A 26,984-nucleotide genomic window follows, 5' to 3' on the forward strand; every position below is an offset into this window, starting at 1 on the left:
TATAGGATTGGCTAATTCCTTACACCCTTACCAGCACTGGATGCCATTTATTTATTTGTTGTCACTCTTCTGGGCAAAAACCGAAAGGTCATTTTAAATGTTATCTTAATGACCATTGCAGTTGAACACATTTTCATATCTTTCTTGCCCACAGGTATTTATTCTGTGAATTACTAGTCCATGCCTTTTGTATCTGATTATTTTATTTTATTTATTTATTTAATTTATTTTGGGACAGAGTCTTTCTCTGTCACCCAGGCTAGAGTGCAGTGGCACAATCTCGGCTCACTGCAACCTCCTCTTCCCAGGTTCAAGTGATTCTCCTGCCTCAGCCTCCCAAGTAGCTGGGATTACAGGCACAGGCCACCACATCTGGCTAATTTTTGTATTTTTGTAGAGATGGGGATTCACCATGTTGGCCAGGCTGGTTTCGAACTCCTGACCTCAAGTGATCTGCCTGCCTGGGCCTCCCAAAGTGCTGGGATTACAGGCGTGGGCCACTGCGCCCAGCCTGTATCTGATTATTTTAGATCAGCCACACAGAGAGGTGGTTGATCTAAAGTAATCAGATATAATAGGCTACTGTAGAGTTGATTAGTTTTTGTTTTTGTTTTTTGGTGGCACTAGGACTTACCAGGCCATGCCTTAGTCCAGGTGCTGGGGCTTGTCCATGGTGCTCTTGAGGTATAAAGCCTGGACATTCTGCCAATTCACCTTGAGCAGTGACACCAGGAAGCTAACATCCAGAAGAATGTTGTACACAAGCTCATCGTCTGTCATCTTCACATGGCAATGGTCATGGCCAGACACAGCACCTTCATCTGGAACTTGATTGTGGACTTCACCTCATCAACTCTGGCAGCCATGTTTTCATTGTGCATGAACAGGGAAGGGAATTTGCCGGCTTTATTCAGGCTGGGGCTGAGGATGTGTTTGATCACAGTCATCATACTTTATGGCCAGCTTCTTGATGAGCTTCTTATTCTGGTTGAGTTTCTTCAGCACCCCGAAGCTCACATGGTGATAGCCGCAGCCTTGGCTTCATCGAAGTGTTGTTGGTCCCCAGCGTACACACAGAGCTTGGGGCGGGGAGTGGACTAAAGCCTGCAGGGGAAGCACTTGTCCTTCTGAGTTCATCATTCTTCAAGGTGATCTTCGGCTATACCCAAAAGTGTCCAGTGCTTGCACTGGTTCCTCTGTGGGACGCCTAGTACAGAGTATCTCGAGAGGCTTTGCTGCTCTTGGTGCCTCATGCCACCAAAACAAGAAACGAGCGTTACTGTAGAGTCTTGCACCTTCATTTAACTAACTGGTGAAACAATGAAAGTCACTGACCTTCAGTATCTTGGAGCATGTGTGCCTTTAGGTTTTTACTGAAATTGCAGGACATTAAACTTCTATAACTAGCAGTGTTTGTTCTTGGCTTTTTCTATTGGCCTCTACCACCATGTCTGTGGACCTCAAAACTTCTGATTTCCACCAATAAATTTAATATTTTTGAGAAGGACATTTAAAATGCTTCTCAGGATCACTTTGGGAATCACACCTTCACTTTCCATTTATGGATTTATAGTTTTCTAGGAAGAGGACACATCTTTTCCTTTGAATACGGCCTGGTCTGTCTTCCTATTTAGACTTCACAGTTCTCCATCAGCAACCAGCCCTGATCTTGTGCTGTTAGGAATACAAATTAGTCCACGTGTCTGTTCCAACTAGTGCTGGAGTGAAACTCACACCAGATTTTCCCCCAACATTCTTTATACTTAGTCTGTAACTGGACAAATTGAAATAAATAAGTTCTCCTAGAAATTGTGGCACAGACTTCTTTCTACACAGTCAAGGGTGGGGAAAAAACACAGCAAAGAATTTTAAATACAGATGTCAAGAGCCATTGGAATCATAGATTGAGGAATGTTTAGGTCTTAGAATCACAGAATTTGGAGTGAAAATGCCCTTTTGATGAGACACAAATCAACTTCCTCATTTTGTGAGTGAGACCAAGACAAGTCAGACAGCTGCTCAGCTTGCCCAGCCAGCAAGTGACAGGACCGAAATGCAGCTTTCCTGACTCCTGGTCCACAGTCTTTCTTCTTCTAGGCTGCCCCCTTTCCTAATCTAGTTGAAAGAAGACATTTACTTAGAAGATTCATATCCCAGAAGTCACTTTGCTGGTCACCTATCACAAAGGAGGAACTGAGTGTCAAGGAGATGAAGTGACTCGCTGAGGGTCACAGGGCCAGCAGGCGCATGCCCATCCCAGGGCACAGGTTGCGCTGCTTCTCATTGCCAAGGAGGGCTTTACCAAGTAACTGGCATTTTCCACCAGGGATGGTCAGAGTCCTCGGAGCAGGTGCAAACATTCCTAAAGTTTCACACTCTAGTGGCTGCTCTCAGAAATCCTAAGAGGCCTGCTTCCTTCAATACTCTGAGAAAACAGTCTTTCCTTTAAGATAGTCTAACCCTGCACCTTGTGTCTTATTGAAAATAAATCCTCATGATTCTCCTGGGTTTGTGACTTGTGTCATAGTGCATGTGTTCAGAGTAGTTGTATTTTTTTCTTGCAGTAAAATGTGTCACTGTTTTCATCCTAAGTTGGGTTCTTTTGTTTTTAGGAATACAGCTGTAAGTGAGCTTGAGACCAGGGGGTTTTACTGTAGGAACTGAGATAGTATTAGGGACTGAGGTCACCTGAGAAACTGGTCTGCTCTGGGGACCCAGTGCTGTCTCCATCGCTTTCTCATGGCTTCTTCTTCCTCGTGCTTCCACTCAGATCTCCGCTCTACCGCCTGGCTTATCCTGCTTATTCTGAACCTCCCTAACTCTGAGTTACTCATAGGTTTTGCCTGCTATGTCCCTGACTTTCCCTCAGGGCATCTCCAAGGATATAGGAAAAAAACAAACTCTGTTTCTCCCACTATGCTCTCTCAACATACAATGCTTCTGCGACCAAACGTGTGGGTGTATTGTCTCAACACCAAGCAAGCAATAAGTTCTGCAGCAGACACCAGCTGGGTGTCCTCTAAATCAATTCAGTTCTGACACTGTCTACCTGGAGATGGCGTCAGGTCCCACAGGTCAAGGGCTCAGTCCCACAACACTGTCCCCCACTTCCAACGACAATCACAAGCTCCAGGTTGTTTTACCTGTGCTCTGACCAGTCAGCTATAAATCAGGAGTCCCATGGCCCCCTCCTTAGGATTGATTAATTTGCTAGAGTGACTCACCGAACTCAGGGAAACACTTAATTTACTGGTTTATCATGAAAGGTGTTACAAAAGATATAGCTAAAAGCCAGATGAAAGAGAGACATAGGGCGAAGTATGTGGGAAGAGGCAAGGAGCTTCCATGTCCTCCCCAGGCGAGCCACACTCCAGGAACCTCCCCCCTGTTCAGCTATCTGGAAGTTCCATGAGCCCAGTACTTTTGGGTTTTTGGAAAACTTCATTTAGGCATGATTGACTAAATCACTGGCCATTGATGATCAACTTAACCTTCAGCCTCCCCCAAGGTTAGAGAATGGGACTGAACGTTCCAACCCTATAATCCTCCCTTGGTTTTTTATGGGACCAACCCCCATCCTGAAGCAACCTAGGGCTGCCAGCCACCAGTCTTCTCATTTGTATACAAAAGATACTCTCATCACTTTGGAGATTTCAAGGATTTTAGGAGCTGTATGACAGAAAATGAGACAAAGACCAGATATATACTTTATAATATCACAGCAACCTTGCAGTTTCTGTTCTTGTAGCTCTGGGCTCATTCCTTCTGTGTTTCCTAGTTTTAGGAAAGACAGAGAACATGATTGGCTCAGCTCATCTTTTTTGCACTAGGACATAGCTCATAGTTACTGTCCAGCCTATGGGGATGGCTGCCCTTTGGTCAGGTGACTACCATATCTTGCACCAATCAGAAATGGGCAAAGAGGAGTTTCATCACATGGCAAATTATCTGGCAAATTAAGCATCTGTTGGTGGGGCAATTTTTTTAGAAGGGGGACAGGAATTGTAAGCATGTCTAATGCATCTGATTTTTTTTTTTTAATTAAGCTTTAAGTACCATGGAACTGAATCTGCTAATTGGCATCTTTTGTAAATTTCTTGGAAATTACAAAAAAAAATGTTATTCAGGAACTCTTTCAACTATCTAACAGTGAGTCATGGCAATGCTATAATTTCCTGTCTGTGAACTGCTTGGCTATTTTCCAAGTACTCCTATTGGGTTCCACTCCCCTGAGGCTGAAATTTCAGTGTGCCATTGGCAGAGAATGAACCCATATGCCTCGGCCTCTGAGCTTTGTCCTGAGAACGCCTTATGATCTCTATATTCCTGACCTGGCCCATTCCTTTATGACACCTTCAATGAATAGAGGTGAATCTGCAACACTGAACATAAACCTTATGCTCACATGCAAACCTTATGCTATGGCCCATATGATAGAAATTAGTTGATTTAGGAGCTTGGGGGGATGCATGGGAGCTGGGTAGACATGCAGGAAAAAGGAGTTAACCTTTACTGAGCACCTACCATGAACCTGATGTGTATAGAGAATCTGGTGTATAGATGAGGAACCTGAGGTTCAGAGAAGGTGAGACACCTGCCCAGCAACACACAGCAAGCAGGTAGTAGAGCTAGAATTTAACCCAGATCTCTCTAATTCCAAATCACACTCTTTGCGTCATATGTTGAAGTTGGTGGTTGAGAAGGGGTTAGAGGGAGATATTCCAGATGAAGAAAATGGAGACCATTACAGGTAAATATGTGAAGGTGGGTAAATAGAAAGTGGTGTGGGCGCTAGAGTGACAGATTTCTGTTGGAATAGAGGGAGATTAAATGTCAGAGGCAGCCAGATTCTTGCACAATATAAAGGCCAGGCCAGGGCGTAACTGACATTTTTGGAGGCCTTGGGGAGTCACTGAAGGCAAGGCAAGGCATGACGTCTCCAAGGCAGCTGTTCAGATTAGAAGGATTAGCCTGGAGACAGGTGTCAGACGGATTGGAATAGGAAGAGACTTGAGGTGATTTAGGCATGCATAACTGTGGAGGGCCCCTGTAATCTCAGGGAATGTTTCACAGCTGGCTTCATTTTCTTAAGCAAGTCCCTCTCCCTCCTCATCTCTGTAATAGTCACAGGCTTAAAATTGCCTGTCCTCCACAGAAACTAAGTTTGCTATACAGCATCGCATTTGATGAAGAGAAATGCTGTCAATTTTTTTGGAATAATTTCTATCTGAAGCCTCCGAATGCTGTGTTTTTGATTTTTAAAAACAGAACTACTCCAAAGGGTAGTGAGTACTGGGAAGCCAAGGCTGTGGTCTAAATTTCCCCTGAAAGTCTTAACCACGGGTGAGATTTTGTATGTGTATCAATCATACCATTTCCATCCTCATTCTCTGTTCCTGTCACTCCAAGTGTGAGAAGAGATAGATGATTAAGATAAAGTCCAGTTCCTAGGACTTTACCTTCTATTTCTCCTTTTTCTTTTCCAAAGTAAAATCACCATGAAATTATAAGATGTTGCAGGCAATTTGGCCAAGGTACTTGTGGATTTGCTTTGGGAAGAGTAAAAATCAGCAAATGCTTTCTTGCCCACATTTTGCAGCTATTGAGGGTACTTATTTAATTTGGGCATGGCTAACATAAAGAGTATTGCTACTGAAACATATCTTTCCTTTACCAGAGATTAAGTATCAAGTTTGGCAATGAATTAGTTTGTCAGTTTTATTGGTGAGAAAACTGAAGTGGAGTTTAATCCCTGGACTCTGCAGGGCTCAGTAATCACGTAGGTGGAAATCCAGTGGATAAAAATGGCAGCAGGGTTGTGGCACACCTGTAGTCCCGCCTACTTGGGAGGCAGAGGAGGAAGAATTGTTTGAGGCCAGGAGTCTGGGCAACGTAGCAAGACCCCACCTCTACAAAAAAATTTTAAAAAAAATCAGCTGGACATGGTGGCAGGTGCCTGTAGTCCCAGCTACACAGGCAGCTGAGGCAGGCAGATCTCTTGAGCCCAGGAGTTTGAGTACAGCCTGGGCAACACAGTACCTCTCTCTAAGAAGAAAGAAAAATGGCAACAGGTTGATCTGCGTTTTCCTTTTGCCCTAGGCTAAATTTGGAGCCCGTCTTCCTTGACACACTTGAGGTAATAAAATTCACAGCTTTGACAAAAATCACTGGAAGAGGTCCTTCAAGCAAAAGTTAAACTTGTGGTCCCCCCACCCAAGGAAACAGCAATACAACTAAAGCAGAAACTTTAATTGGCTGCCCTCAATGTGGAGGGTATTGTGCTAGGAGAGAACTTAAATAACTTTTCCTTAAGAGTGTAGTGTCAGAGAAATTGTTTACTGTAATAGCGACAATCTTCACTGAAGCAGAAGAGAGTTGTTCTATTTAATAATTCCAAGAGCACACTCTTTACCCAGTGCTTTCTCTGCTGAGTGTGAAAAATCAACTCACTGCATTCTTTAGCGTTTAAAGCATAGGTCATTAGACTCACTAAACCCAGGGACTCAATGAAATGGCTACATTTTCAGGGGACTGTGAAGATGTCAAGATGTGAAAGCAACCTCTGGCTACCAAGTCACGGGACTTTGCTGTCAGGCCTGGGTCAGGCCAGATGCTGGGTAATTCTCAAACCAACACCTTTGAATGGTCTGCTGGTTAGGTTCACCATGTCCCCTCATGGTCCCATCACAACTGGATTGGGTGGACCTATGGGGTACTAGAGTTGTAGGTAGGAACGGTGAGAAATCGTTCAAACAGAATTGAATTGGTCAAGGCCAGATTTGTGCACAGTCCTATTTGGTATCTAGTTCAAATCCAAGGAGGTCATCATGGTGGGGTCTCATCTATATATTTGCACCTCTGGGAATTTGGGGGAGCCAAGGCAGACTGTCCATAATAGAACTAATGACTATTGGTGTTTAAAGTCCTTGGGAAAAAATAGTGGGAACTTTGGGATTCTTGAATAAAGAAAGGAGGCTTGGCCTGTGTCAACCACTCAGAAGGAAGGAGTGCCCCAAGAAGGCAGAGAATTCACCTTCTGAGGTGAAGGAGGGACACAGTTCATATTCCCCATATTGAGACACTTTTTTTTCCTAGTCAAGGGATACTTTTGTGTATGACAAAGAGCTGTCTTTCTGCCCAGGGCATTTGTAAATTCCTATATTGAGGTTGTCTCAAGGGGCCTTAAAAGTCTGTGGTCACTTAAGGGTCAGACAATTCAAGGTTACCTGAAGGAATTGTATTTGCTTGGGGTGGGGCTGATATCCAATACCTTTAGTTTTGACAGGAACAGAGCAGATCAAGGACTGCAGGAGAACTGAGGACAGGAGGAAAGAATGACAGCAATTGTTGAGAAATACAACACCCCAGAAGCAGCAGCCAAAACTCTAGGGAGATAGCAAGGATCACTGGGGAATGCAGGGGGCTGGGGGTTTGGAGTTACAGTAACACAACTATGTGAGAACTTGAAGCCAAATGTCTCTGTGCCCATCACCCAAGCTGTGAATATCGCCAAGGCATGTGTAGCCTGAAAAACCAAGAGTTTCTCTCAACACTTTGTCAAATATTGGCTACTTTAAAAATGTTACCATTTTCATCAGTTTTGTGATGTGAAAGGCTTGGGAAGGTGGACTCATGCCAGGGACTCATGTGGAGAGTTTGCCAGCTGCTGGGGGTGGGGAACACAGAAGGGACCCCAAGATTAGTTCTTGGGGCAAGACTTGTCCTTCTATGTTAAGAGATGACCTACATACAGGACACAAGTAAGAGGAGATTATCTGACTTGGTGTCCTCTGATATTCTCTGAAAGTTTGTCTGATGTGGCAGATAGCACCAAGATGACAGACATTCTCACCTTCCTCAGGTCAGGTGAGGATCTGAAAATACTAAGTTGCTGAGAATGTTCTCTTTAGTTACCTCTTCAGATCTGGGGAAGGGGAAGTCCTGATTTGGTTAAACCAGTCATCTTGCCCTGTAGCCCCTGTGAACAGAGATCAGTCAAGAACCAGAACTGACCATGTAGGAGGTGTCTCCATTGATATTTGTACCGCCATTTACAATAAGCATGTATTAATTACATATTTCTCTGTAACAAGTTACCCCCAAATTTTGCAGCTTAAATCCACAATAAACATTTATCTCATATAGTTCCTATAAGTCAAGACTTCAGGAGTGGCTTAACTGGCTCTCTTGAAGTTGCAGTCAAGAAATCGCCAGGACTGCAGTCATCTGAAAGCTTGCCTGGGGCCGGAGAATCAGTCTACAAGATGTCTCACTTGGATGATAACCTCATGCTGGCAAGAAGCCCAGCTCCTCACCATCTGGACTTCTCATAGGGCTGCTGAAGTGTCCTCACAATATGGTGTCTGGTATCTGGCTCCCCCCAGATCAAGTGATCCAAAAGAGAGCAAGAGAGAAGCCTCAGTAATTTTTGCAACCTAGTCTCAGAAGTCACACTCAGGCAATTCTCCAATATCTTATTGGTCACATAGATCAGTCCTATTCAGTGTAGGAGGGGACTATATACAAGGGCACGAATACCAGGAGGTCAGAGTCACTGGGCCCACCTCGGAGACTGGCCACCAAAAATAGCCACTACCTATTAAGAGCTTACTGTGAGACAGGCACCTTGCCAATAACCTTACATACAGTAATCCTTCAGAGTTATTGTTTTCTTACTCTCCTCATTTCTACAGATGAGGACACTGAAGCCTAGAGAGGGTACATGACTTCCCAAGGATTTTCCGTGCTGAGCTTGCCTTTGGTTTGCACCTCTAAGGAATAAAGTTCAGGTCATGTTTTCATTCAGCACACAGACATTGAGTGTCTACTATGAGACAAGCACCCCGTTAGGCTCAAGAATACGAGTAACAGCCAGACCCAAGCCCTGAGGTATGTGAAGAAGTTACAGGCACAAAAATGGTCCTGTGTTTAAGGTATAATCTGGCTCTACAGAGGGAGTCGTCAATTATTTGAGGATAGGAATAGGTCAGAAAAGTCTTATTGTAGGGGTGGTGCTTGAGGTAAGTCTTAAGGGGTCAGGAACATTCTCAAGTGGGAATGTGCCAGATCTTCAGGCCTGGAGTGGGAGCGGGGAGTTCCGAGTGATTCCTACAGAGCACATGAGAATCTCCCATCTTCATCTTCTAGCTTTTGATCTGTGTTTGGTGAAGCCAGATGACGCTTTATCATACGGCCAGCCTAGTGGAGCTGGGGGTGGGCATGGGTGGGGCCAGAACCGGGAGACTCAGGTTTTATATGCTGTTTTCCCATCCACTCCCTGTATGATCTCTGGCAAATTCTTAGCTTACATATGCTCTGGTTCTGGCTTCTGTTAAATGAGAATAAAACAATCTTTCCTCACATTGTGGAGGGGGAGGAGCTGGAAGCATGGTTGTGATGATGTCAAATGCTACTGAAAAATTCAAAGCTCTCCTTTCTACATGATCTGAAGTCAGAGCTACTTCCACTGCAACACACTTCTTCTCTGCCACCCCACTCTACCTGCTCCGTACAGGAACAGAAGGGCTATAACTTAAAATTTTGTTTTCAGTTACTTTTAGCCAAGGGAAAAGAGTCAACAGTTCCTGAGGATGTTTGGTACACCAGGCTCCCTCTGAAAATATGTGCAAGCACTTCAGTTGTCCATCTAAAATTGTTACTGAAAAAGTTGGGTGATGGGAGAAGAGAAAGAAGTCTACTGTTGGCAACTGTGCCATCATCATCTGTGCTTTGTGCAGCTCTTTCAGGACAACTATCAGGTGGATGACACTATGATTCTTACAGTTGCCATGCATTACGTTCTCTGAGAAGTCAAGCACATTCTTTTTTTTTAATGCAATAATGCTGCAACTTATTATTTTTATTGCAGAAGCAACTAAGCAATATTTTTCCTGTGAACAGCACTCTCATGTATATGTAAACCACAGTCTGCAGTTCCTCAAAAAAAAAAAAAAGAGAGGGATGCTGAATATTCTTACTCTCAACTGGATGCATATAGGGTACAATTCAGTGTAGAGGTCACCACTGCCTTCCATGCATACCCTGGGCCCCCATCCTCACCACCATCGGCATAGGCGAGCAACTAGATATTTTGACCAAGTAAAAAAATCTCCCAGAGGTACTGATCATTTCATATATGCATGAATCTGTTGATACTATTCATATGAATAATACACACAGAATATTGATCTCCCAAGAGTCATTTTCATTTCATTTTGCTCTTTGCCTTCTCTTGCCTGAAGCCTTGGAAAGCTAACCCCACACACTCCTTTAGGCTCTCCCTTATCACTTCTCTAAGCCCCTTTCATCTGCACAAGAGCATCAGACACAATATTGTGACCTGTGCACAACCTCAAAGTGTACTGGCACATCTGTTCCAGTATCTATTGATTTCTAAAATCATTTTCTCTCTTCTCGTCAAGAAAACTCAGACAATTCAGGAGTGGAATTTGGTAATCCCGGATTGAGAAGTGAAGATCACCTTGTTCTATGGAAAGTGAAAGAGGAATTGAAGCAAGGAAGCTAAAGTTCTTCATGTAGTTCCAGAATATCGACTTTCTCCTCTCCTCTTGAGCTTTTCAATTGCCACGAATAGTCAAGGCCTTGTTGCCGGGTGCATTTTTTAAATTATCACTTTCAATATTTTATTGTGGTATTAAAAGCCCATCGTATTCTTCAAAGACTACTTGTTTTGCTCTTTAATTAACAAACAGTAAAATCATTTTTTTGGTGTACAGTTTTATGGGTTTTAATGCACATATGGATTCATGTAACCACCACCACAATCAGGGTACGTAACAGTTTCATCATCCCCCAAAACTCTCATGCTGCCCCCTGTAGTCACACTCTCCCCCACCCAAACCTTATAACCACTGATCTGTTCTCTTTATTGTTTTGCCTTTTCCAAAAAGTCATGTAAATGACACTTGCCAGTTATGTATTGGCATCAGCCAGTATGCAGCTTCTGAGACGGCCTTATTTTCCTCAGCATCACACCTTTCAGATTCATCCATGTTGTTGCATTTATCAATAACTAGTAGTTTTTTATTGATTAATAGGATTCAATTGTTCTCGTGCATATTGAACTCAGCAGCGGTTTTCAGTATAATACAGACTCCATGGGTCCCAGGAAGAAAGGCCAGTTGGGTAACCAAGCGAAGAAGTAGCTAAAGTTCATTCTTCAAATTCTATGGTTACTTGTCATAATCATGTTGGGTGATCATCTGGAGATGAAGGGGCACAGCAGTTTTTATTCAAGAGCAAAAGAAGCCAAGAGAAAGCCGAGGCCCAATCACCTCAGGCTTTCAATAGCCCCCTTCCCCCGTGTGGCATCTGTGAGTTCTTTTTTTATTTTGTTTTGTTTTGTTTTGTTTTGTTTTTGAGATGGAGTCTTGGACTGTCGCCCAGGCTGGAGTGCAATGGTGTGATCTCAGCTCACTACAACCTCCACTTCCCAGGTTCAAGCGATTTCCCTGCCTCAGCCTCCTGAGTAGCCGGGATTACAGGCTCACACCACCACACCCAGCTAATTTTTTGTATTTTTAGTAGAGACTGGGGATGTCACTATGTTGGCCAGACTGGTTGATCACTGGTGTCCTGACCTTGTGATCCGCTCACCTTGGCCTCCCAAAGTGCTGGGATTACAGGTGTGAGCCACCACTCCCGGCCGCGAGTTCTTAACATACTTCACTTTCAAGCTGCCCAGCGTCTTCCTGACTCGGGCTCATGTAGCAGTTCTCCACAGCGGGTGATATTGCCCCTCACAAAGCATTTGACAAAGTTGGGAGACATTTTTGGTTGTCAGGACCCGGGGACTGCTACTGGCATTCAGTGGATATTGAGTACCTACTAAGTGCCAGACGATATTCTGTGCTGGGGATACAGGTGTGGACACAAAAAGCAGAGTCCCTGCCCTCACGGGGCTTACGGTCTAGAGCAGGGGTTGGCAAACTTTTTCTGTAAAAGGCCAGATGATCAATATTTTCAGCTTTGTGGACCATGTAGTCTCTATTGCAGTGTGAAGACCGACAAAGACAATGTGCAAACAGACGATAGTGTCCGTGCCTCAATGCAACCTGACTTACAAAAGTAGGCAGCTTGTATGATGTAGCCCTCAGGCTGTAATTTGCCAACTCTTCTAGGGAGAAGACAAATCATTGACAAACAAATATAAAATTCAAGTAGTAAGTGCTATATATTTTTTAAAAGGCAAGATAAGGCATAGAGAGGAGGAAAGGAGCAATTTAGACTAGGTGGTCAGGGAAGGCCTCTCTGAGGAGGTGACATTTGATCAGGCACCTGAATGACATGCAGGACTGAGCCAGAGGGAACAGCAAGAGCAAACGCCCTGAAGCAGGAATGTGCTGGTGTCTTCAAGGAACAGAAAGAAGACCAGGGTGGCAGGAATAATGCACGGAAGGTGTGGGGAAGCTGAGGTTGGAGAGGTCAGTGGGGCCAGGACATGTTAGCGCTTGGACTTTGGAGTTGATGCTCTGGGTGTTGAGAAGCCTTGGGGGTTTTGGGAGAGGGATGCCATGTTCCACGTTCTCACCATCAAGCAGAAGAGTTCAAGTGACTTTTCACGGCCTCCCTTCATCCACACGTGGGTTTGGGTGAATTAGTGAAAGGTGCCTCTCCCTATTGGCAGCAGCAGCCTTGGATCCTGGCCTCCACTCCCTACCTCTGCCACATGCCCTTAGTTGGGGTACAACTTGCACAGCTGTACACTCCAGTCCTTGGTCTTAAGTGCTGCTGAGGTTACTTAAACTTTAAGCAAATGGTATTCTTCAGACTTTCTGGGACTTTAATATATTTGGTATGCAAATTATTGTTATTAGGCAGTGGTTTCTGGGGCTCCAGCTCAGTGTTCCAGGGCAGATTGGAGAACATCTAATCTGAAGGTGTCCTTCCTTTCCCCTTGAAAGGAATCTCGACCCATTCCTGATACCTTTCCCTGCTGGGACCAGCAGTCCCCCTTCTTCGCTTTGAGGTAATGCAAAGCGATATGAATGAGGGAAACAAACAGTAAGCAGCAAAGGCATCTCTCTAAGTTATGGAAACTTGCATAAAAGGAACCTTGTGGCAATAGTGAGGTCTTTCATTTCCTATTCTTTATTAAATGACAGGTTGCCAGGAAAGCACTGTCACACATTTGCATGCAGGTTAAATTTCTCAAAATCTGAGCCCCTACAGCGAGTGACAGTGGGAAGTGTGAAAGAAAGGCTCGAGATTCGCTGCTGTGCTGTTGTTATTGTCAATGGGTAAATTTCTTTAGCAATTTGTGGTTCTGTTGGAACTGACTGGAACAAATCCAGCCATGAGCTATTTGTTAGTTGGTTTTCTTTTCTATTTATTATTTTGAATGGAAAGCATGATAACCAGGGATAAATAATGAAAGGCATTTTCGTTATCATCATTAAATACCAAATATAGGTGACTACAGAAATCCTAAAATAACTAGACGAGCTCATCATGGACCAACATCTTTCACTTTTCTAATGTGCTTTTGGAGGTTTTGACACCAGGAATGCAGCAGTGCTTTCCAGATAGTGTGGATTTTACCTAGAAGTATTATCAACTGAGTCATAATGAACAACATGGTTCACTCTTTTCCCATGGTTGTCTTAATTAGCTGCACAATTTTCCCTGATCTCACTTGAAACAATCTTCAAATTCTTACCCAGAGGTTTGATTGAGCATTTTCTATTTATTTGTCAATTCTAAGAACTAGTTACTGGGATTAACTTACAAATGAATATTCCTTCCCTAATTGCTGCAGACAAATGCAGTTTGGCTGCTTCAACTTAAAACAATAAAAATGAAAGTAGTAGTATAATATAATTAATTTTGTGGTAGTAAGCATCTTCTAAGCTGTAAGTAGAGGATGAGACATGCAGCTCCAGAGCTGGACTTTAAACCTACATCTAAAGTTCATTGTTATTAGGAGGTATCTGAATATTAGGCCTGGAAATATTGAATTGGCAAACATTTTTCTGTTTTTAATCTTTCCTCTATGTTTTCCAGGGGAAAAAGCTGATATTTGTTAATATTCTCCTTCAAACAAACTGGGAAAGTTAAAATGTACCTTGGGTTGCAGTAAAAGATGGTTGTAGTAGGTTGATCTTTCCCATGGCTTACCTTGAGGGACTTTACCCATGTCAAAGGCTGCATAAGATGCTGGGCATTGGGAGACACATTTGGGGAGGAAATTGGCAGCTCCAAGTGTCCTTGTCACCTTTCTACAGGATGTAGCCCAAGGGAAGCTGGTGGGGAAAATGATTTTTAGGCTTGTTGCTTGCTTTTCTCAACTTGGCCTACACATCTCCCTTGAAATAAGAGTTTTAGGCTTGGGAGAAAACAGGACTGAAAGCAAACCTCTGGCTTCTCCTAAGTTCCAGTAAAGCAGCCTCTACTCTGAGTCAGTGAGTGAAAGAGTGAGAACACAGGAAGCCAAGCTCTGTCACAAAAGAACCCGAAAAAGGGACCTAAAATATTTTTTTTCAAAGACAGAAGCATTAACAAAATGACGGGGAAGACACAAAATAGAAGAACAGAGAAAGAAGAAAGAGGAAGTAAAATTCAAGGAGGAAAAAAAAATCATAACACATTAGTTTATTTGAAATGTGAACAGACGGCAAAATTGCACATGGCCCATTCTAGTCCAGCTTGCTTGCCAACTCTTCTACTCAAAGACACGGGGACCCATTCCGCCTATTTGTCTCAGAACCTTTAAAATGGGGTCAGGAAATTTGCTACTTGGGCTTAGCAATGTGCTGGTTGTCTTTGTCCCCCACTCTGCATCTATCTAGGTGTTTTGCATCTAAGAACATTTCAAAAGCATTAAATCATCAACAACCTAAAAGTCATGTCTACACCTGCAAAGTGAAATGTGGAATTGAGATAGTTTAGAGAAGAAAAAGGGATTTTTGAAAACAGACCCAAATAGTCCATATGAAAAAAAGATTTACACTTTTGGGCAAGACTCATGGCCCACTGAATTTGATATTTTGACTCTAAGGGTGTATCACAGGCTGTGGAATGAAAGGGGTATAGGTGCCCAGAGCCACTCAATTGGTTCACTGGTTAACCACCCAGCTCTCCACTTTGTCATGGTGGGTCCTGGAGGAGTGAGCTTCATGCTACTGATTATTTACTTGCAAAGTGGGTGTTGTGCCTGGGTGATACCCTGCCTCCCTATGCAGTGCAGTAGAATACAGCCTAACTGTGTTCCTCACTCCACCTCTAACACTTGAATGAGATAAAAGCCTGCTTAACACAGCATGTAAAGAAAGACTGAGTTCTGGCCACTCAACTCCAGACTCCTAGAGGTGTTTGACCAAATGGCCATCAACCAGGTGTTTTGGGTTTTTTTCATTTGATAAGTGAGGTAAATCGCAGACATTATGTAAGGAATATGTACAATAGGATTTTCCCCGGGATTTTTTCTAGTACCTTTATCCCTGAGCTGGTGTGGCCAAACCACACCAACTCTGCAGGCCACATTGTTTAGAGTCATTAACAGTTTGTTTCTTTTACCCCATCAGTTGCTGTACAATGCACAGTTGCACTAGGGTCTCCTTCAGGTACTTTGGGTGGTTTTCAAGAATGTATCTATCGATGCCCATGAAGAAGTCATCTTGAACAAGGGCATCTGTCCTTTCTTCCTCCTGAGCTCTGGTGTCTGTCAGGGATATCTCTCATCAGAATCCCCATCCCAGCCCCAGTATAGTTAGTGCTCTGTGAAGTCTCAATATATATTAAAGGCTCATGATAATGGGAATTTCATCTTTGACCTATTCTTAGAGATGGGCAGTGATAAATACACCGGGAAGCCAACATTTCCCTCACTTAAATGGAGAACGCTCCAAGATTTAGTCATTCCTGATGATGGCAGGAAGAGACAGTCAGGTTGACTATCATTTGATGAATTTGGAAAGGTAGAGAGACAATCAAAATAACCAAGATCCTAATTCCTTTTTACTTCTTTCACACACAAATGTGATTTTAGTTAATAAAGGCAAACAGTTAATTGGGGGAATTTTCCTTCTCAATTTGGGAGGAAACCCTTTCCCAAGTGAGACAAATGACCATCCTTTTTCTTTCATAAGAAACTGAGTGTATGTTTTCTCACAAAACATCTAATGTGTGTGTGCATGTGTGCTCGCGTGTACACGCACATGGACACATTGCATGATACTTACGTTGGTCTACTTTCTGCAGAGGATCAACTTTACTGCTTTCTCTCTTTTAAAAGTATCCTTTCAACACTAAATATTTCTTAACCTGCGTGAAGGCAATATTCTATATATTCCCTAAAGTCTATCTACAACTACCTTTCCTGTCTAGCCTGCTATGTGGACCTCTGTTCTCTCTGAATTCCAGAAATGCTTTTGAAAACTAGCACCTTTTAAAAATAGTGACTCTGGACGCCCTCTGCTGTCTATTGTTAAGTTCTTCAGCTCTGCTACTGACAGCAAAGCAGGAAGTTGGCCAGGGATTATTGAGAATACACGCACACAGCCAGCACTTGGGCAGGCAATACAGAGATGGGGTTAAAAACATGACCTCCAGCATCAGACCTCCTGGGTTCAAATACTGTGCTCTCCCACTCTCTAGTGTTATATCCACAGGCAAGCAACTAAACGTCTCTGAGCTTCAGTTTCTTTATCTGTGAAATGGGATAATAGTACTTCATGGGGTTTCCTAGGGATTAAATGAGATAAAGTGCTTTGCACAGGACCTGGCAAATGGTCTTATTATTATTTGAAATGTAGTTTCGCTCTTGTCACCCAGGCTAGAGTGCAATGGCGCAGTCTAGGCTCACTGTAACCTCCATCTCCCGGGTTTAAGCAATTCTCAACCGTCTCAACCTCCTGAGTAGCTGAAATTACAGACGCCCGCCACCACGCCTGGCTAATTTTTTTGAATTTTTAGTAGAGATGGGGTTTCACCATGCTGGTCAGGCTGGTCTAGAACTCCTGACCTCAGGTGATCTGCCTGCCTCGGCCTCCCAAAGTGCAGGGATTACAAGCTTCAGCTACCTTGCCCAGCTGGTAAGTCTTATATGTTATCTATTTTTGTCTATAATCTTTGTAATTTTATGAACCCTGGCTTTTTATAAGCCCCGTTTTTGTTGAATTCTGTATCACCTAAGGACCAATCTGTTAAAAATCAATTATGCTCCTCTAAATTGGAAATGACATTTCCTCTGCTCTCTACAGCTTTTTTATATAATGACAAGCTTTTTAGGCCAAAGCCTCATGATGCATGCAGCCATCTTGCTACTAGCCATAACCAGAACATACTCCTCACCCTACCTGACATCAACCCAGTAATTTCCAGCTATAAAACGGAAGCTTAACTTAATCCTCTTCAATCTTCATGGCTACATGGGTCTCCCTGGGATGCGGTAGAATACATCAGCAGGTTCTGTTACTATTAGTTACCAGGAATGAGACTTGCACTTGTGGATTCAAAATCAAATTGAGTTGTAGGGCAGTCCCTTTGCAGGGGTTATGCCTTCCTTCGTGCTGTCAATTGTAACAGATGATGTTGCTGTCTAGGGGTAAGGGCTACTTTGGGGATTGAAAGACAGGGTGATGCTGTGCTCTTCTGGGTGAGCATCTTGGCCTGACTTCCGTCAGGAAAAAGGAATTAGGGAAGACAAGAGATTTACAAAGCATCACTCTACTCTGACAATGCATTTCCAGGCAGGCCCGCAGTTCACAGACCGTGATGCCTGGCAGGCCATCTCAGAGGCCCCTGGTTCTCTTTCTTCTCCTGATTAAATGAGGCCTTCCTCTCCTATGCCAGAGCAGCCAGCTCTGCAGTGTTTCAGCTGCAGGGCAGTGACTAGCACGTAAGCATGTGGTTCCCTTTCCCTCTGGGCCTTCTTTCCCCATCCCCATCTTTAATGGCTGTGGTAATGCTGCCTCTGAGGCCCTTGGAAGAAAGTCAGCTGGGCAAGGCAGGCCAAGTGGGGAGGTGAGCAGTTCAGCAGCGCTTTGATCCTCTTTCATTAGCAACTTGAAAGTCACCTGGAACCGTTGTGCCCACCGCCTACTCCCCCAACCCCTCGCCAAATCACTTGTCAGATTAGCTGTGTGCTTGGAATGTCTGGGGGGAAAAAACTCCCATGGATACGTTACTGCAAGATACAGGGGCTCTGGTCCAGTACATGAATGCACTGGCCAACCCAGGATCCCCACACAGGCAAATCATTCTACTTGTCTGTGTCTTGGCTCTGTCATATGTAAAACCGGGACAGAAACAGCAACCAGTTTATGAGAAAACTGTGAAGTGCCTAAAGTATATTGTGGCAGACTGTACATATTAACTAAAATCTGCCGTTAATTAATGAAATCACTCTTTCAAAAAATATTAAGAACCCATTAAATATATAAATAATATGCAACATAAGCACCTTGGGGTCATATAAAACAAATGTAGAATACTCTGTTCTTCAGGAGAGACCAGATATGGAGAAAAAGATCTGTAACAATACAAGGCAGTGTACTTTACATATTAAAATAAATGACACAGACAACTGGTTTTACAAAATACCAGCAAAAGGTCTTCCTTTATACATGCTACAGGGTGCTATGAAGATTACCCTAGACTTAGCACTTATCCTAACTGCAATCATGTGGTCATTTGTCCAGTTATCTTTTTGATGTCTGTTGTTCTGCAAGCTCCATGGGAACAGAGAACATTTTAAAAATCTTCTTGTTTTGACTCCATGTTATTGAATAAACATATCTCAATCAGAATACACCAATTTCCATTAATTTTTGAGAACACTTTTTTGAGCTAATGCCATTTAAGCCAATGTAATTCCTTGATTCATTTTCTATGCAATACAGTTGAACCACTTCCTTTTAAAAAATATCATTTCACTTTTATTTTTGTGAAATCATTTCCCTAGAATCAATTTTACCATGATTTGGTTCCTCACAGTTTCTTATGCATATCAAATGTTACTGATGATAGCCTTTGCCGCTATAATCTTTTTTATGGTTAGTTTATCTATGAAGTGTAATTTCTCTGAATCAAATTTATAGGTAGAAATGTTATGAAGGAAATTTGAATTGTGGGTTATTTTAGTCAAGTCTCATGTAGTTTTGCCACAACTGGCCTTAGTTTGTATGGATTTCTTTATGTATATTTGAAAAAAATAAATGGATATATTTCTCATTGTCTTTAAATCCTAATGCCTTGGAACTCTTGATTCAATTAATTCATTGGTGGGCTTGGGGTCAACATGAGAGAACAGCAGAGGAAAGGTACTTATTATGTGTAGGGCAGACGGCAGAGACTACAGACCTTAGCAGTGGGTGCTGGCATGACCCTCTAAAAGGCCTGTTGGGCCCAACACTCCCTCAGCACATTATTTACTCAGGAGTCCAGAGACAAGGCCAGACTTCCCACTCTTCCCCCTCCTCACAACTGAGACCAGAGGACACAGAGGATGAATCTGAAGCCCACAACTCCTGTCCACAGAGACACACAAGACACACAAGCTTTCTGTTATACCAACTATTCTTAAAGTGTGTTGCCCAGACTAGCAACAGCATCATCTGAGAATGCATCTGTAATGCAAATTCTTGGGCCCTGACTCATATGTATAGAATCAGATATTCTGGGGGTGGGGCCCATCAATCTGTATTTTAACAAGCTCTCCAAGTGATTCTGATGCCTGTTCAGGTTTAAGAGCCACAGCCTTATACTCAGCTATCATCTTGGCTATGAAAAGGTAGGAGGAAGATACGCAAAAAGATTGAACATTTACCTCAAAGAAATCAAAGACTAAAATATCCTTTAAGCAGGATCAAGTCTCCCATGACTCCTGTTTTCAGTATAACCAGAGTTCATAAGAAGTTTTAGCTCACTGCAAAGAAATAGAGAAGCCTACATTTTTGCCTACCCGAATTGTAGCCGGTACATCCTTACCTCCTCATTATAATATCCCAACAATATTCATTATGAGTAGTTAAAGTTTGTATTTACTTCCTGAATCATCCTCAACAAAACTATCAACAAATATGGCACAGGATTGTTTTATTTCACAATCAAGTCCATTCTTCAGTAGGAATTTGACCACTCTGTAATGAGCATCTCCTACAGAAACAAAAAGGTCCCTGGGAGTCAACGTGGCAGGCTAAAATTTTCTGTGTTGGGACAGAGATCTTGTCTGTCTTTTCCCTGTGGCATGTAGAGTCTTTTGTAGTGCCTTGTCCTTTGTAGATTCTCAAAATAGATATGGTGAATGGAGAATCCTTGAGGATTTAAAGAGCTTGCAAATGCCTCATTGAAAAAGTGACACGAGTTAGACCTTGAATAATAGGCAGAACAGGATAGAGAGTGGGGACACTTTAGTTGGGAGGAGGAAGGGATACACAGTGGGCTGAGCAAAACTTGGAGTCAGGTCTAAATGTGGAAGGTTGGGACTGGCTGTCTTAGTCTCTTCAGGCTGCTATAACAAAACACCAAAAACTGGGTGGCTTATAAATAACAGAAATATATTTCTCACAGTTCTGAAGGCTGGGAAATCCAAGAACAAGACGCCGGCATTTGGTGTCTAGTGAGAGCCCACTTGCTGGTTCATAGACAGTGGCTTTTTGCCATGTCCTCAATTAAAGGAAGGGGCGACCAAATTTCTTTGGGCTTGTTTTATAATGGCACAAATCCCATTCATGAGGGCACCACCCTAATTCCCTCCCAAAGGCTACATCATCTAATACCAACACCTTGGGGATTTGGATTTCAACATAGGAGTTTGGGGGGACATTCAGACCCTGCACTGAGTGTATGGTATTAGAGAGGAAAAGCTGTCCATGGGGGACTAATATGACCAACATTGTTATACAATATAGTTAAATGAGCTGGTGAGTTAAATAAGTACTAATCCTCTGATACATTCCCTACCATGCTAGGCACCCAGCAAACAGAGCAGAAAGGACAGACATGGCACCTGAGTCTAGTGAAGAAAACGGACGGTGAAAGGCATATGATAAGCACTTTGATAAACGAGGTACATGGGGCACATGGGGAGTTCACCTAACCAGGTGAGCTAGACCAGAAAGCCTTCTCAGATGAAAAGATGTCTAAGCTGAGACCTGAATGAGTAGGAGTTAGCCATTCCACAAGAGGGGAAGAGGGGCGTAGAGTAGCAAGAGTTGGAGCTGGGTGGACAAATGTGGGCCAGATTAGGAAGGACCTTCTAAACCATGTTGAAGAGCCTAAGCTTTATCCAGAAGCATGTGGGGTCCTCAGGAGGTTTTAAACGGGAGAAAACAGACTATCTACCACAGTTTCACAGAATTTATTCTTTGAAATTCCTACCACTGAGATGGGATGTATGCTCCTTCCATTTGAATCTGGGGGCGCTTGGGACTTTAGTGGAAGTGATATTATGTGACTTCTGAGACTAGGTCATAAAATGTAACTGCTTCTGCCTGGTCCTCTTGGGACAGTCACTCCTAGTACCTAGCCACCATGCTGTGGTGAAGCTATGTGTAGATATGTTCCAGCCCCAGCACTAGCTGAGGTCCTAGCATCAACTGCCAGAAATACTAAGGAAGCCTTTGAGATTATTCCAGTCCTGGCCACAATCTGATGATGACTATAACTGCATGAGAACCCGAATAAGAACTGTCTGGCTGAGCCCAGTCAGTACTTAGGAAAATGAGAAATAACTCAATGACTGGTGTTGTTTAAAGTCACTGAGTTTTGGAGTGTTTTCCATACAGCAATCAATAACCAGAACTATCCCTGATATCACCTAATTAAGAAGATATCTTTTTGTCTCCTTCTAGTAACTGTGCTGAACTCACCATACTGATTTCTGGGACTCTGGAACAACAGACATCTATAGTAAGTAAAAACAATCTACAAAAGCACATAACAGAGTTAAGGAATAAGATGTTCTGTCCAATCAAATATTTTCGTTAATGGGATAAGTAGGCCAGGTGTGGTGGCTCATGCCTGTAATCCCAGCACTTTGGGAGGCCAAGGCAGGCAGATCACTTGAGGATAAGAGTTAGAGACCAGCCTGGCCAACATGGTGAAACCCCATCTCTACTAAAAAAAATACAAAAAATAAGCTAGTGTGGTGGCACACAACTGTATTCCCAGCTACTTGGGAGGCTGGGGCATGAGAATTGCTTGAACCCAGGAGGCAGAAGTTGCAGTGAGCTGAGATCACACCACTGCACTTCAGCCTGGGTGACAGAGTGAAATTGTGTCTCAAAAAAAAAAAACCCAAAGCAGAAAAAAACAAGTAAATGATGTAGGCAAACTACTGCTTATAAAGAAACACCATTTTTTCAAAGGAATTACTGAGTTTTAAAGAATGAAATGCCCATCATAACCTATACTGAACACTTTTTTATTGGATTTTTAAGACTTTAAAATCATCTATTACTTTGGGGTGAACACTATGCATATAGTACTCTCTTAGTACCTCTGTACTAAGGTTTCTGGGAACAGGTGGAATGGACCAGTTATTCCAGTCGGCTGAGAAGCAGCCACCTGCTGCTCAGGGCAGCAGGGATTGGGAAGCTTGTTGCTATTTACTGCTCACAAAATTTGGTTATTTTGCTAATGAATGGTTGTTAGCTAACAACCAAGGCTACACTCACTCACAGCACTGGAGCCATTTGAACTGTGAGAGTTGGAGAAGATGAAAAGTAAGTTGAGGGGACAGGAAGTATGCCCTATTATTCCCTAAGACTGAAAGTGGAGAAATCCAAACACTTTTTTTTTTTTTTTTGCATGTGCAAAACACCAGACACATACAGAAACAATTAGGATTCTATCAGGGCAGAGAATTTGTTTCTCTAAATGGGGCTGTTCAATGTTTCACAGAGCACAAGGAAAAGAAATTCAATATTTTTGAGCAGAAGGAAGAACTCATTTGTTTTTATAATTCCTTAACTAGTTTCAAACATATTGCATGTACTATGTGCCAGCCACTATCTGCTTGCTTTATATTCCCTATCTCATTTCATCCTCACACCAAGCCTAAGAGGCAGGTACTATTATCCCCATTTACCAAATGAGGAAACTGAGGATGCCCAGGGCCACACAGTCATGGGGGCCCTTGTTATTCTGTTTCTTAAGAGCTGCTCCTTTTTCTCCTCTGAAAAGAGACAATGTAGTACAGTGGGAAGGATATTAGACTACGAATCTGGATTCTAATCTCAGCTCTACCACAAATCAATTATGCCAATGTGTGACTCTCATATGTGGATCCTGTCCTCAGGTGGGACTGTGATCTCAGACCTGGATTCAGCAAACACCTGAAGCTGTGATTCTCTTACCAGGACACAGTCTACAGTTGAGATTGGGCCTGTCTTGCATGGATCGTTTCCTTAACCTGAAAGATGAAGGAATTAATTAGGAGACTCAGAAGACTTCTCCTAGTCTACAATTTCTGATTCTATAATCCTTGCCTCAGAACAACCACCAAGTGAACAGTCTTAGTTTTGGAGGTGGCAATGAAGAGTCTGCAGCAATCTTGGCAGACAGCTCCTGAGGTCTGAGCAACCTCTGGGCTTTCTGAAACAAAAGGAGCAAGTGAGGTGGGGTCACTGTGTATCTTCTGCTTACTGGTGACCAGATACAGTAAAATTCAACACATACTGTATTTCAGACCATCATAAGTATGAAGCAGCTTTGAACTGCTCTCATGGCACATTTTTTTTTAATATGAAGCATTCAAGAGAGAAAAATCATTAACAAATAAGGTAAACTATAGGACTAAATATTTATTATCCACATAGAAACCTAAGCATTATGTGGTTTTTAGTGGCACTTATTTTGAAAAGCACATGGCTTACCCATGATCAAAGCAGTAATCATTTAAATTTGGCTTACTCAGCAGTCCTAAAGGCTAAATTCTGGTTTTGTTTGTGCTGCTGAGAAAACAAAACAACCACAATCCCATCAAGTTTGCTTATGAACCTTATTTCTCTTGTTTTTGAGAAAATCTGATCCTACTAAACCTTGAATGAAGATTTCAAATCTATATGCAAATACACATAGGCATTATTGTTTTGCAGATGGAAAAATGAGGGCTCAAGTCATAGACATATATGACGGCAGAGCAATGAGAAAATCCTGGGTTGTTTTCTAACATGGTAAAATAGGGTTTCAGATCTCCTGAATTCAGCAAGGATGTAATTTGCAAGTAACTACTCCTTTGAAAATCAGAATTGTCCACACTTGTAGTGAAATTCATTCCTGATGGTGCTTACTGGGTTCCACTCTGGTGCCGGAAGCTGAACTGGAGACTGACCATGTTTCTTCAAGGATCCTCAGCCATGCAAAAGGGAAGCGCCTTTCTGAGGGAGCCAAGCTTGCATCTAGACCTTCACAGTGGTGCAACATAACTTCTCAGAGATCGGCATGGTACCATTCAGTGAATTTGGGAATTTCAGGAGAAGACCAAGTGTCAGCACACTGTCTGCTGAAGTGCGATGCCTGGCTTCTCAGGAAAGGCAGTAACTCACTAGAAGCAGGTCCCTCAGATCCATAGGTGGACTGAAACCAGGGTTACTCAGCCAACAGGGACTGGCTGAGTGGCTGGAAGGTGCGACGGCTGACCATCCTCTTGTTTAATAGCAATGTGTGGGATTTCCTGTCCCTGGGGGTGTAGCAGAGCACAGCATCCAAAGAATCAGTGGTGATCTGGCCAGTGATGTGCAGTGTCCCATAGATCTCATCAAATTTGGCCACAAGGGCAGGCACATCCTTCACTTTTTCCCTCACTTTGGCCAGCTGGAAAAAAGCAAGAACACATCATTACATCTCTGCAAGATTTCTTCCTTGTTCTTACTATAACCCTAAGAAAAAGAAATGGACATGAACAAAAATGTATGGTAGGCCAGGCGAGGTGGCTCGTGCTTTAATCTCAGCAATTTTGGAGGCTGAGACAGGAGGATTGCTTGAGCATAGGATTTCTAGGCCAGCCTAGGCAACACAATGAGAATTTGTCTGTAAAAAAATTTTTTTTAAAATTAGTTGGTGTAGTGGGAGGATCACTTAAGCCCAGGAGACAGAGGCTGCAGTGAGCTGTGATGGTGCCACTGTACTCCAGCCTTGGCAACAGAGTGAGTCTTAAAAAAAAAAAAGTATGGTATACACCTAAAATGGTGAAAACCAGGGTACTGGGGCACACAGACAGAAGTATTACTATGAGGGATTCCAAAAGCTACACACAAAATTCAAAATTAGTACTTGAAAATCATACCTAATATAAAAGAAAGGAGGGTTCAAATAACACATCATATATAATGAAACAAACCAAGTAAAGGAGGTCATATACCAGTGGAATCAACTTTGTTCAATGTAATGATTACAGCAGGAGGAGGCACGGCCAAATTACATAGGGCTTTATATATATTCCACAATAAGTTTTTTGAAATTTATTCTAAAAAAGCCATCAGAGCATCTAAAGTGGGACATGATCTCATTTCTGTTTAAAAAGTTGCAGAGAATGAACTGGAGTGTACAGAAATGTGGAGACTATTCTGGAGGCCCACATCATATCCCAGATAAGAAAGGATGGTAGTTGAGATTGGGAAAGGTACAGAAAAGAAAGAGAAGTACACTTATGTGAGGTATATTTTGGAGTTTACACTGAAAGGACTTATTTTTGAATCGGTGAAGGAAAGGGAGGAGTCAAAGCTATCTTCTCAATTGGGGCTTTAATAGCTGGATGATGGGTGCTACCATTTCCTGATAGAGAAGACAGGGAGGCGAGATTTGGAAGGGAAAATCAAGAGCTCTGTTTGGACGTAATTGAGATGGCTGTGAACCATCTAAATGGGTATAGAAGGTTGTTGGATATACAAGTCTGGGGCATGAAGGAGAGGTCTAGGCTAGAGGCATGCGTAGTATAGTCACAAGTATATGATGGTATTTAACCCCAAAAATGGGTGAACTAGAATGGAGAATGTGAAGCTGCTTTCTGAATAAAATCAGTATTTTACTAAGTTCAATCCTTATCAAGGGTACAATCTCAACACATTTCTTGATGGAATTTAATTGGGATCAAGCTTCTTAACAAATCCTTTGCCCCTCTTCCACCTCTTCCAAATATATAACACTGTTTGCACCTGCATATCTTCCTTTTAGACAAGGGCTCCCAACCATGCCTGCGGACAAGCAGCTTAAGCACTTCTTAATGTTCTTAAAAAAGAATAGCTTCTTTAGTCCTCATGTTCAAGGTGAAAATGACTTAATGTGCAGCATATGGCTTCTAAAAGCAGCAGAGCAAACATGCCAAGCTGGAGGTAATTTTGATCTAAAAACTGTAACAGTTCTGTTACATAACTACACAAATAAATCAGCAATTCTTTTCAATAGTCCTGTGGTGGTATAATAGCACCTATGATAGTTTATAGTCTTATCTCCCTACATAACACTTTTTAAATAACTGCTGGCATAAACATTAAATGCACCATTTGTAAAATGCAGACTTTTACAATATAGGACTCCACTTGCAATCTCACACATATATATTTAGAACTAGCTCAAAAGCTACTGGAGTTACATGAATCAATCCACTTCTCATCAAGCTGTTCCTTGAGTGGTCCCACAGTAATGAGAGGGAAGACACTGAACTAGAGGGTTCATTTTCTAAGTAAAAGAGTCTTATATGAGTACTTTTCAATATGAAATTTGTTTGGGTGCTTTAGCCATATAAATGGGTAACAATGTATTGATGGATCAGGTCTAAGGAATGGTTGTTAACATCAATGCTGCTGAGAAAAGGAAAGTTGTATTTCACATGTACACATACACACGTGACTATGCACTTTAAAATCTGTTCATGATTCTACTTTCCCTACTTTTCTAAACTTACCCCAAAAGGGTTGGGTGGATCACAGCCTACACAGAGCTAAGACTGCAAATAGAAAGAAGCATTAAATCAACCATATCCAGTTTAGTCATTTTCCTGACAAGCTCCCTTTTATCAGCAG

At 42.5% G+C, this 26,984-nt stretch overlaps 1 protein-coding gene, 1 long non-coding RNA gene and 1 pseudogene across 8 annotated transcripts in view; 1 reads left to right on the forward strand and 2 right to left on the reverse strand.

Moving 5' to 3' along the window:
• Positions 1-645: 645 nt before the first annotated feature.
• On the reverse strand, positions 646-2,730 carry LOC129467443 (large ribosomal subunit protein uL1-like; annotated as a pseudogene).
• Positions 2,731-10,720: 7,990 nt separating this feature from the next.
• The window catches only part of PTCD2 (pentatricopeptide repeat domain 2), a 52,311-nt gene continuing 36,047 nt past the window's right edge, over positions 10,721-26,984 (reverse strand). For 5 of the 7 annotated variants that reach the window (XM_055253780.2, XM_055253781.2, XM_055253783.2 and 2 more), the window contains one exon: positions 23,645-24,777. In XM_055253780.2, coding sequence (XP_055109755.2) covers positions 24,553-24,777 — 225 coding nt within the window. In that variant the 3' untranslated portion in view covers positions 23,645-24,552. Of the gene's footprint in view, positions 11,223-21,303; positions 23,375-23,644; positions 24,778-26,984 lie in introns of those variants that run through there. The other 2 variants (XR_010117061.1, XR_010117062.1) reach the window with 2 other exon arrangements.
• LOC134733522 (uncharacterized) lies at positions 20,930-24,122 on the forward strand. Its single transcript, XR_010117082.1, has 3 exons — positions 20,930-21,028; positions 21,813-21,870; positions 23,983-24,122. It is a non-coding gene; the product is annotated as an uncharacterized lncRNA (long non-coding RNA).

The sequence above is a fragment of the Symphalangus syndactylus genome, chromosome 18 (assembly GCF_028878055.3).
Source record: "Symphalangus syndactylus isolate Jambi chromosome 18, NHGRI_mSymSyn1-v2.1_pri, whole genome shotgun sequence".
NCBI classification, from domain to species: Eukaryota; Metazoa; Chordata; class Mammalia; order Primates; family Hylobatidae; genus Symphalangus; species Symphalangus syndactylus.